This window comes from Pelobates fuscus, chromosome 9 (genome assembly GCF_036172605.1).
Source record: "Pelobates fuscus isolate aPelFus1 chromosome 9, aPelFus1.pri, whole genome shotgun sequence".
NCBI lineage: Eukaryota > Metazoa > Chordata > Amphibia > Anura > Pelobatidae > Pelobates > Pelobates fuscus.
The window spans coordinates 119,273,935-119,286,565 of record NC_086325.1 but is presented as its reverse complement, the minus strand read 5'-3'; the positions used below and the strand labels follow the sequence as shown (position 1 = coordinate 119,286,565).

The 12,631-nt window shown below is 40.6% G+C and overlaps 1 protein-coding gene across 3 annotated transcripts in view; it reads left to right on the top strand.

The window, feature by feature from the left end:
* The window catches only part of STRBP (spermatid perinuclear RNA binding protein), a 295,257-nt gene extending 283,117 nt beyond the window's left edge, over positions 1 to 12,140 (top strand). For all 3 annotated transcript variants that reach the window (XM_063432341.1, XM_063432339.1, XM_063432340.1), the window contains 4 exons: positions 5,457 to 5,597; positions 10,108 to 10,231; positions 10,480 to 10,524; positions 11,660 to 12,140. In XM_063432341.1, the coding sequence (XP_063288411.1) occupies positions 5,457 to 5,597; positions 10,108 to 10,231; positions 10,480 to 10,524; positions 11,660 to 11,736 (387 nt within the window). In that variant the 3' untranslated portion in view covers positions 11,737 to 12,140. The remainder of the gene's footprint in view (positions 1 to 5,456; positions 5,598 to 10,107; positions 10,232 to 10,479; positions 10,525 to 11,659) is intronic.
* Positions 12,141 to 12,631: the final 491 nt, after the last annotated feature.

Sequence of the window (12,631 nt, the reverse complement as noted above, 5' to 3'; positions counted from 1 at the left end):
ATTTTGATCGCTGCTACATCCTGTTTACCTAGACATTGGAAGTCTCAAGATGTGCCATCTCTCAGGGAAGTTTTTTATCTGATTCTAGAAAACAAGGCACACGAATTATCACATAGAGCTAATATGCGTGGTTTCCCAATATTAAAATACAATTGGGATAAGTGGGAAGAAAAAATCAAAACAGCATATGGTCTTTGACATATTTGTTCTTAAAGTGCATTGATGTAAAAACATATTATTATTATTTTTTATTTATTTTTTTGCCATATACACTGTTATGCCTATTTTAATATTGGATGGTTATTATTTTCCATTTCCAAGTTCCCCTTCCCTTCCTACCCCCAATACAATGTTTATATTCTTGTTGTTATACAAATATGTAAAACTTTAATAAAAAATTATTTAAAAAGAATACAGACCAAACCTGTTTGCATCAGGGCTTATAACAGGCATATGGGGGTGTTGATTTGGCTGATTGCAGCCATATCTTCTCTTAAGAAAGACAAACGTCTGGTATAAAAAGGTGGCTATCTATCTGATGCAAGTAGCAACACACAATTCATTTTTACTCTTTAAAAAAATGAATCCAGGAAAAAACACCTTTCTCCAATTTCAGCTCAAGCTGATTTCTACAATCATTTATGAAGGTGGTCAAATTCCAACAACAGTGCCAGAGTATGTATGTTAAAAAAAAGGGAAAAGGACAGACACCCCCTTTTACTGTCCCGATTGCCCCCTTCAAAAACCTGGACTGTGTATTGGAACTTGTTTTAAGCTCTACCACACAGAACATACCTTTGCAATACTAGTTCCTAATTTTAATTTTAATTTTTTTCAAAGCGGCAAATTTTAGTTAGTCAGTTTACTTCCCCCAAATCTCCAGTTAGATTAATTTTGCAGGAGTTAGTTTAGAGATTGCTGCTAAAGGTGCATTTGATACCTGCACATTTGTTCTTTAGAAAGGTAAAAAAGTTAAAACGTTTTCTGGCAGTAACCTATAACCGGCTGGCAATGTGTGCATAAAAAACAGATTAAAAAAATTACCACCATGAAAAATGGTTGGGGGAAAGAAGTCAAAACACCCCATCTTCTATCACCTTGGATGTCTACTTTATAAAAATATATACTTTCAAACCATAAATTCAACTTGGGGGATGTAAAAATGCCACACTCAACATGTGCCTAGCGAAGCAAGCAAACTATGTTCAGCCAAAATGGGCAAGTCCAAAATTTGTTACTGTAAAATCGTGGCAAACCAATGCATGGGGGGGGAATAGGTGTACTCAGGGGACTTTGCAGAAAACAAACTGGGTGTGTTCTGGCAGTAACATATAATCAGTTGGCTAAAATCAAAAAGTAGAATCCAAAATTTACCACCATGCACTTTCTTTAAAATTATCTTAGCACAATGGTTGGGGGAAGGATGTTAAAACAACCCATAAACAATACCCTGGCATGTCTACTTTCTAAAAATATATACTTTCATGATGGGATTGCTAAAATACGCCAATCGGAAGATAGGCCAAGCATACCTATATACGAAGTTGAAAAACTGACATGCACAAGTCTCTATCGTGGCCTTTTAAACCCCCAAACAACCCAGCAAACCTATTCATGGGTGGTATCACTGTACTCAGGAGATGCTGCTGAACACTAATTTGGGTGTTTGGCAGTGACACATACCAGGATTTGTTAATCCATGCCTAAAGTACAATGTGTGTGGGAAACACAAGCAAAAAAAATTACTACCGAAAAAGTTTGACAAATGCTGGTGCTAAATTGAGTGCATGAAAAGTGTTAAAATACCACCATTTGAAATACCCTGGGTTGTCTACTTTTCAAGAATATATGTTTGATGGGGGTAAAATACATTGGTCCAAATAGGACATTGGCGCAGTTGACTACATGTCAAAATTCCAAGTTGGAAAACTGATATGCGCACCTGCATTATATACACGCCCGGCGGTCCTGTTGGGGGCCGGAGCAACCTTTACAGCAGCTCCGGTCATCTCCATTCAGCTCCGTTCACCTCCCCCGTTCAGCTCCCTGTGTAAATCTCGCAAGACCCACGGCCGTCAGAGCCGTGGCAACGCTCCACGCGACACGCAGACCGCGAGATTTACACAGGGAGCTGAACGGAGATGATCGGAGCTGCTGTAAAGGTAAGTAACAGCTCACTCCCAGCCCCCCCTGCATAGTACACACCACTGGACCACCAGGAATTTACATAGCCCCCCCCCCCCTCCCTGGCCATGATACAAGCAGGGAGGGGGGGGACATAAAATTAAAATTAAACATAAATATTAAAAATTAAAATAAAACAAATATTAAAATAATAAAAATATTAAAATAATACATAATGCCCTCCCCCCACACAGTTTATGTATATCACACACACACAAACACACTTTGCATTATATACACACACACTGCATTATATACAGGCACTGCTTACACACACTGCATTATATACAGACACTGCTTTCACACACACACTGCATTATATACAGACACTGCATTCACACACACTCTGCATCATACACACACTGCATTATATACAGACACTGCATTCACACACACTCTGCATCATATACAAACACACTGCATTATATACAGACACTGCATTCACACACACTCTGCATCATATACAAACACACTGCATTATATACAGACACTGCATTCACACACACTGCATTCACACACACACACTCTGCATTAAATACACACACTGCATTCATACAAACACACTCTGCATTATATACACACACTGCATTCACATACATTCTGCATTCATTATATACACACACTATAAATAAATATTCAATAAATGTAATTTTATTGTGATCTAATTTTATTTAGAAATTTACCAGTAGCTGCTGCATTTCCCACCATAGGTGTATACTCGAGCCAATACGTTTTCCCAGTTTTTTGTGGTAAAATTAGGGGCCTCCGGTTATATTCTGGTCGATTTTATACTCGAGTATATACGGTACTTAACTCTAAAACAGTTCATTATATTATGTATGTGTTGTTTCTGTGTCTTATACTTAACAAAAATATTCTTGTTTTAATAAAGGAGAAATTTGACCTTCCAGGTTCCTTTAAGGAACAATTATTTATTTGTGAAATGTAAAAAATGTAGACATTTTTTTTTGTCAATCTCTTTTTATTGAAATTTTGTTTTTTTCATACCCTTGCGGGTCAAGAATATTTGAAATGTACATCAAACATAATCATGAAAACATAGTATGGCATGAACAATAGCATGTAAACGAAATCATGTACTTGAGAATGTGGGCCTGCAATGGTATGTTATCGTGAGTGTGTGAATTGCCTCGGGAGAATGGGCGAGTAACCATAATATGTGTGTAGTAACCCTCTCGGGTTCTGAGTTATGGCCTTCTTCTATGTGTACCCAGGGCCCTGGGGGGGGTACGTAGGTTTGGAGCGGTCGCTCCCTCTTGCCAGTGGGGGGAATGGGGTGGGCTAGGAGTGGCTCAAGGCCAGCAGATTGTGTGTAGTTATAACTGTGCAACGTAGAACATGTGTGGTAAAGTCTCTGTTGTTGGAATCAGGCCTCAGGAGTAGGTCGCTTGTCAATGGCCTGGTTGGGTGCGGGTATGCCCAAAGCGTGGCAGAAAGTCGGGAACTCCTCAAGTGTGGAGATTTTGTGAACAGTTCCGTGTCTAGTGACCACCAGGAATCTGGGTGACCTCCAATGGTATTCTATCCCCGCTTCTCTGAGGGTGCTGGTGACTTGGTTCAGCGATCTGCGCCATTGTAGCGTGGCTCTGGTGAGGTCTTGGTAGATTTTAAGCTGTGCGCCTTCAAATGTGAGTGGCGTCTTGCCCCGGAGAGCAGTCATCAGGGTTCTTTTGTCTTGGGAGGTAGCACAGCGGACAATCACGTCTCGGGCCAAGTTTGGGGCTGTCCTGCCCGAAGGTGGCAGGCGGTATATCCCATCCGTATTAAATTTCTTGGCCTGTGTAGGTGGCAGGATGGCGGCCACGAGGCGTCTCAGATAGTGAGGTAATTCGTCTGAGGAGACGTCGTCTGGTACCCCTCTTATTTTTATGTGGTTTCGCCTTGTCCTGTCGTCGAGGGCGATATAGTGGAGGGAGAGTGCTTGCTGTTGATTCTGGAGTGCCAGTACTGTGTCCTGCAAGGTGGTTAGTCCCTGTTTGATGTCAGTAACATCGTTCTCTGTGGTCTGAACCCTGACAGCTATAGCCTGCACGTCAGACTTAATGGCTTCTATGCTGGTCGCCAAGAGGTTTTTGATTTCCCCTATTAGGTGTTGGAAGTCCCGCTGGGTGACTGGGGAAGACCCATCAGTGGTTCCCCCTGGTGTAGGTACCTGTTCTGGGGGTTGGGCATGTGGGCTGGGACCCCTGTGTACCTTCATGGTGTCCTGCTCCGCTGTTCCCGCCATTGTGGCTGGCGGCCTGTGTTGTTGCAGCATGGTGCTGATATCCCTGGACCCTGAGGCAGTCTCCGGTGGGGGTTTCTGGGACCGGCGGCCCATTTCTGCCCGAGTGTGTGGGGGTGCCGTATGGGGATCGTCCCCTGCTGAGTCCTCAGGCTGATCGAGGCCGTCGAGGAATGCCGCCCAATTGAGGGCTGCAGCCGGCTTGTAGGCCGCAGGTCTGCGCTTCCGGCGGTTCACCCGTGCCGGGCACACAAACGGCATGGGAGGTGATAGGGGAGAGTGCCGATGAAGCCCCTGGTCAGGAGTGGGTGAGTTGGGGGGTTTAATCCCCACTTGTCGAGATTTTTGCAGGTTGCGGTCGGGAGCTGTGCTGAGGTGCGACCGCTCCGGCTCGTGGTCAGGCTTCGCCCCCAAATGTAGACATTTTTATCCTGCAAATGGGACTTACCATCTTGGCTTCCTATCAATATTTTTTTATAATTTTCAAAAAATATTATTTTTAAGATTTTGCTCCAGAATTATCCCTACAATCCTCTGCATGTGGCATCAGCAATATAGAGAATAAGAGAAATATATATATATATATATATATATATATATATATATATATATATATATATATATATATATATTCCCATTCTCCTGTTTGCAATGTTTCATAAATTCTGAACTGGATTATGATGTCATTTGCCAATTCTTTACTATAAATTTAGAAGAAAACAAAGCATATCATGAAAAAAACAGGTTGACATAAGTTATGTGTTTTGTTTTTTTTTTTGTCTGTTTTTTATCTCAATGTTGTCAATTTCAAAGAAGTGACCATTCCCCTTTAAGTATATTTAGTTTGTGATGAAACCTAATACAACGTTAAATAATACTGTAAATGTGTTATGATATTTTTAATCATCACTTTTACTCTGGATAATTTGTGACATATTTAGAAGTCTTTTTTTTTTTTTGTGCTAATGAACATGTGATAACTACACTTTAGGGACTGTGTAAACTGAAACCTTTTTTTGTGATGTAGGTTGAAGTGGATTCACAAAAATTCAGAGGAGCAGGCCCAAACAAAAAGGTGGCAAAAGCTAGTGCAGCACTCGCTGCCCTAGAGAAGTTGTTCTCTGGCCCGAATGCGGCAAACAATAAGAAGAAAAAGATTATTCCTCAGGTAATAACTATGCTTGTATTAAAGGATCAGAAATGTCTTAATTGGATTTCAAATAAAATACTAAGAAAAAAAATGTGTGTAACTTTTATAAGACCCACTTGTTCTTTATTTAACTACTTTAAAAGTCGGGCATTTATGCAAAATCCAATAACATAAACTGCATTAAGAGCAGGAGTAAAAAAATACTTGTTTGTATTTGTTCATTCAGAGGGACCCAAGTGCATGCACTCATCCTGCCGGATCACATTGCGTTATGTGACCAGCACTTATTTCCCCATGTTTCTGTAAGACAGTGTTTAAATTACTGAAATACATACCAGTCAGTTGATCACTTGTGCAGATTACTACACAGTTTGTAGGCTAGATTGATATTGCCATTTACATCACCCTTGTAATAGAGAGAATGGGGTTAAAAACAAAAATACTCCTATATACGTTCACATAACCATTTGCACTGTCTTGTATAAAGCTGTGTTTTAAGCTTCTAATATCTCTTGCTTACACTGTCATAGAGGTGAATACCTGGATAGAGTGGCACTCTAGCACGTGACATCTGATATGTGACTTTGTCCATGCATAACATTGAACAGAATTGTATTAGAGACAATGCCTCATATTACCCTGGTCAGTAATGATGGGGAAAAGAGATGTAAATACCACTTTGTAATCCTTTCTAGACGTATCTAATATTCTTCTTTAAGAGTACCTTCTCTGGTCACCTTAGTCAGATTCCCTACTATCAGTACTATAGCCAGTCCATTCTAAGGACATTCATCAGCTAATGGCCATATCAGTGCATTCTGGAAACAAAATGTCCATCTTTGGTAAAAAAAAAAATGTTTTTTTTTTGTTTTGTTTTTAAAGTAATTCCATTATTCTCTAATGTAAAACCTACTAAAGACATTTTGTGTTGCCGCAGACTATTTTGGTAGATTCCTGTGTGTTGCATACAAGATATTTTAAAGCCATGTTTCAAATAGTAAAATTCTTCTCATGCATTGATTAAACGTGTAAGATGTTAAAGGTCGTCTGTGTATCTCATTCATTTCCACCTTTTCCATTTTTTTGGCAATCTTTATTTTTGTAGTGCTTAGATTAACAAGTAAGCAGAAAATAACATGTCGTCAAGGTTACAGAAAATGAAAGGAGTTGCACTTTTTTAATTCAGTAATACATAAGTATTTAGATGTAGGTTATAAACATGTTTGATTAACAAGAATATCGGTTGACCACACTGCTTAGAGCACATGAGTTGAAAGTAATACCAGCACTTGGTAGGCAAGAACAGAATGCATTTTAAAACATGATCGTAAGACAGGACCGTAATAAGGCCACTGGAACTGAATGGGCTATTAAAGCAAAATTAAAAGCCAAGAAATTAGATGACTATGAAACATAAGGGGGTTAGTGAGTTAGGATACATCCGATTCAATCAGGGATTAATCAGATCTGCAGCAATATGCCTGATGGTACGGTCAGCTGACTCCCGTTATTGGGAAGCTCAGAGTTGCCACGGGAAAGTCCTGTAGGGAGTTCAGGCAGGTAGGTTCAGGTGGTGGTCGGCATATTCAAGCCAGGACACAGCACTCTTCCGGCCCCAGGCCTGTGTGAGGGCCTGCAACTTGATTCCACAGATTCTGGTCCTCTTGGGGACCATTTAATTCCCCTGACCGGGGTATGCAGGGGATCTGTGTGTTGTAAGCCGCTGGCTACGTGTGCTGTGTCTTGTGTCTTGTGTGGCTCTCAGCCTAGCAAGGTGAGAAGCAGAGTTGTGAGGCTTGTTAGTGGCAGGATCAGCTTGTGGGAGCTTAGTATTCCTCAGCGGCTTGCTTTCCTCTTGATTCATAAAGTTGGAGCAGGATGCTTGCTGCAGGGCTAGGGAGAGGCCCTTGAGGTGAGCTCAGGCCTTGTCCGGCCGGTTGAAGGGAGTCCGCCGTTTTTTGTGCAGGTCCCTGCGGAGTGCTGGATGAGGGGTGACCAAACAGTCCAGTGGGGACCGGGATTACCCCCACCGGTCTAGAGGGTGGTGGGTAGGAGAGCAGCTTCGACAGATCCCGCATAGGAGTCCAGGGAGATCGTCCGGCTCTCCCCAGTTCCCTCCATAGTAGGCCACAGCAGGGCACCTTGGGTTTCCGGCAATATGCTGTCTCGAGTGAGGGGTCGATGTGTACAGGGGTATACCCCTGACGTGAGGTAGCTGATGGTGGGGGGTAGCCTGTGCTGGGGATCTAAAAACTAAAGAACACCCAGGAGCTTGTTAAACATTGACACCTTGTAACAGTTCTGCCAGCAGTGTTCGTCTGGGTGGCCGCCGTTCGTATGCCCGAACACATTGTGACGGCCATCTTGTTCCCGCGAACGCAGGCAGCGGTGTTTGGTCATCGAGTGCATGGAACTAAAATCGGACACTCGACCTCGCGAACAATGTTGAACTTCCATCCCACCTGCGTTCTGTACTTTACATCCTGGAAGAGCGCTGTTCAGTGGAATCATTTGTCTGAATGAGGTGAACAAGCTCCACGTTATACTTATGGAATATGTACGGTATTTTGGTTGTATGGAACTCCCAGACGGGACCAGCCGCAACCCCTGAATTTATGGAACTGTTTTGGGCATAGGACCATGTGTCAAAATATTTCCCCCGAAGGCAGTTCGGCTGTGTTCGTGGGATCTGAGCGCTTTTCTGATAAGTTGGGCGCTCAGATCCAGGCTATAGACTGTGGGGGTTCGTAGGTAAGGGGGACTATGGTGCTTATGGTGTCCTGTGCGGTGCTTATGGTACTTGGCAACAGCTAGGAAGTGCAGTTGGCGGAGGTACCCAGTCAGGGTGCCAGGTGGTCCGCTACAGGGAACTTTATATTTTTTCTGAATTTAAAACTACAAAAAAAAGAAGATAATCAATATGCATATTGCCCCGTGTGTTTCAGTATAATTTTTCTGCTGCCAGGTAGAGTTTTTGAAAATCGTTGTCGAAACCTGTTTATAACCTGTTCACTTAAAAAGGGAACCACATGATGGCTAAACTGTATACATAAACACAATAATCTTTTCAAATTCACCCTTAATGGAACGGTTACTTCCCAGGGCTTTTGTCATTTTTGCTAATCCCATTTATTTAATAGATGTCTGTGAGGTATGAAAAACAAAACTAAATGTAGAAGTTCACGTTGCTATATTTTTCCTTTCTTTCTTTATTTTTTAATTCATTCATTTCTTTATTTATTTATTTTCTTCTCATCCAGTGTATTGTGTGCACTGAAAAGTGAATTTCCAAATATGTATTAAAAATATAAAAAAAAACTCATCTTGTGTTTTTTTTTTTTCTCATAAGTTATAGGTGATTGTTTGGCATTTTATTCAAGCCATCTTTCAATTATTCTGCTTTAAAGAAACACTTCAAGCACCATAAACCGCTTGACTATGCTTTAGTGGTTTTTATTCCAGGAGTGCCCCATTGTAAGTAGTCAAACCTTTAGAGCAGTTTGCCTTCTTACCTGGTGCCTGCTGGGCACTGCTCCCCGCTTCACGGCAGGCGGAAGTGAGAGCTGAAAGCTCCTGTTATGAGCTTATGTTAGCTCTACTGAGCTAACCCCTCCAGTACAGGGACAGTTGTATGTTTTTACATATACTCCATTAAAATAACATCTTTCAAAACTTGATGAATGGATTATTATTAAAAACAAAAAACAACTTTTGAGGTGACGATTTTTCTTTAACTGAAGCAGTGAGTGGAGCCTGGCATACCCCAGGTAGGAATCTTACCACACTCCATAACCATTGCAGTGTGCTATAGTTGTTATGGTGCTTGGAGTATTCCTATAACGTTGATTCTCTGTAATGTTTTTTGGTTTGTTTGTTTTTCTGTTTTCTGAGAGATGTATTGCTCTGGATCCCCTTCCTTATGGAGGTAAAAATTACAGACTTCTTCTTTATTATATCTTCAATGTAGTGTGTTGAGCCAGCCATACTATTCTTTACAAAGAGAGTTTTTGCAGCAAGCTTGCTGATTGTAATTATACAGCCAGCTTGAGTGGATAAAGAGAAAATTAAGCACAAGCTTACGACTTAGTGTTTTTACATGTCATTAGAGTCTTCATATTATTGCACTGCTGGGAGTTCTCTATCTTTACAGACAGTGTTAAGCAGTAAGCAATACACTTACTGTTTTCTCCCCGAGCTCTTTAAGTTATATTCCAGTTTCATTCTGAATGCTTTATTTGTCTAGGAACACAACCATTCATAGCTGTTCCTAGACAGGAAGCCACAAAACATGTTTTCTAAATGTTCAGCTGTTAGAGAGGCCAGTGTTTTTTGTGCATTTACACGGAAAGTCATAATGCAGGAAGTGGGATAGGGTCACTACTTTTCTGATTCTGAGTTTGCAACAGGATCTATATTGTTTCTCTGTTATGAAAGAAGGGGAATATGATTTTAAAGCCCAGAAAATTTTACTTATGCTTTTTGTTATTCTCATGTTTTCATATAACCTTCCTTCCATATACATTTGCAGACTAAAGGTGTTATTAGCACAGCAGTGTCAGCAGCAGTCCAGGCAGCTCGAGGAAGAGGACGTGTAGCACTAGCACGAGGAGCATTTGTTGGAGCAACGGCTGCTCCAGGATATATAACCCAAGGTACTTTCTTATACAGAGTGGCATTGTGCTTCAGATATTGAGTCTAAAACATGTGTTCTCTACCTTCTTTTACTCTGACCCGCTCAATCTATAAAATGTTCACATTATATTATTTTAGTCATTGTTTACTTTTTATTTCAACCTCCTGTATTCATTACAGATTATACCAAAACAGTTTAGTTCTGTATCTTTTATTGCACCAAATATGTGATTTTCATTTCATAAAAAAAAACTGATTTTATTTCTAGGTTACGCAGCTCCATATGGGTACAGTGCTGCCGCCCCTGCCTACGGTATGTAATATAAAGTGTGAATTGCTTGGCACAAGCTTGTGGTATACTTTGTCTACATTTCAGTTCCACTGCACACATGAAATAGTTACAAAGTTATTGTCAATTAAACCTTCAGTATTATTATGGCAGTATACAGTGAGCTTTTTAGGACAGTCATACTTGATGTAGTTTTTGTTCCTGTCGCATGTAGTGTGATTTGTCTGGAATGATTACACCTTCAGCACGTAATACTTGCAAAACATATCAAGTTGTTTTTATGAGGTCTTGACAGATTTCCCTAGCATATATGGGCAAAAGGGTAAAAGTCAAGAGTATGCAAAGTTTTTTTTCGTTTTTTTAAAAAAATATATATATATATATTGTAAAAAAATAACTACAAATTAGAACGATGCAACATAGTATGAAGGAAGAGCATCTAGTCTGACAAAGTGATTGGCAAATATCTGAGGCAAAAAAGTGCTACTATAGTCCTCCTCCTCATGGTGTCCGTGCCACTAATTCATGACTGGAGGAGATTTGGTAATGTCTCACAATGCCTCTCATCGGTGGCATTATGAAAATAATAAAAAATAAGTAAAAACAAGCCCTCAGCTAGAGAAGCTTCAGACAAGGGTGGCTAACAAGAAAATATTGTGGTGAGAAGTGGATTGGTTAGTCCCCACTGCCTTAGAGCTAACACTTTCTTATGGGTTTGGATCAAAAGAAGGGCAATAACGGGGTAGAAATATTAAAAGATAAGGGAAGGGAAGCTGCTCGTCAACATATTAACAGTAGATGTGTAGTGAAAGTGGCCTCTGCCAAATGAGTCTGCCTGCTCCTTTTCAGCTTACGGGTGACTAAATTCTTAGTCCCAGATCTCCGTTCTAGGTAGTCATGGATTGTCAAGTCTTGTTAAAAGATATGCTATCAGGTAGCTGAAAAAAATTTGCAAGGTTAGATCTCTATTTAAACAGAATAAAATGTAGCTCTTTAGCACTATTGGACATAAACTCCAATCACATGTTTATAATGTCTAATAAAAGGCATTCTAAGCAACACAGCTACTACAGCTTAGTGGTTATGTTGCCTAGCAGGTTTATGAATTTACTGACCTATTTCACTGCCAAATTTACAAACATTTTTGTTCTTTCTACAGGTATCCCCAAGAGAATGGTTCTCTTACCAGTTATGAAATTCCCAGCATACCCTGTACCCCACTACTCCTTTTTTTAACCAATGCAGTTTGATCAGACAGTCCAGAATGTCAGAGAAGTATCTTATTTTCTTTGACTGAGGGAAATCCTTTGTAAAAAAAAAAAAGAAAAAAAATTATAAAATTTTCCTACTTTTTTATTTTAAAACAAAAAATATAAAATTAGTTCTTTAAAACTTGAAGAAAAATTGTACTGTGAAATGTTACCTCATTTACAGATAACTTAACTCTTTTACTGCTAGTAAGCTCAGCCATGTATAGAAAGTATACCTAGCAGATGGAGTTAGGCTAGCCTTCTGTCCTAGGGAAGATGTAGTAAATACAAGCATACATTTTAAATGAAGTATGAAACTGTAAAGTTAATAAATTTGTGAAGGATGTATAATATTAAACTGATAACAAAATAAAATGTTTTGTCCTAAAATCAGTGTATTTTGTGTTTTATCAGTTTTAGTAGTCCTTGATAGGGAAAATTGTTCTTAAATGGGCATTGTAGGACCATAACAAGGGTGTTGTAGTGATTATAGCATACCAGGAGTGCTTTGACATCCTCTAGGATGAAGAGTCAAACAGTTTACAATTGGGGACCACAAGGTGCCGTTCTCAGTCTCCAGGAAAGCTGGAAGCTCCTGTATATTGCTTCTGTTAACTCACCTGAGCTAACCTCTACATTGCCAAGCCTGCTCAATAAAGGGAGCTCCTGGTTTTCCTTAAAGGGAAACTCCAGTGCCAGGAAAACGATCAGTTTTCCTGGCACTGGAGGGTCCCTCTCCCGCCCACCCCCCAATCCCCAGTTGCTGAAGGGGTGAAAACCCCTTCAGTGACTTACCAGAGGCAGCGACAGGTCCCACGTCGCTGCTTCCTCCTCCCCCGCCGCTCCTCCTTCTGCTTACATCGGCCGGTGGGCAAGACTGA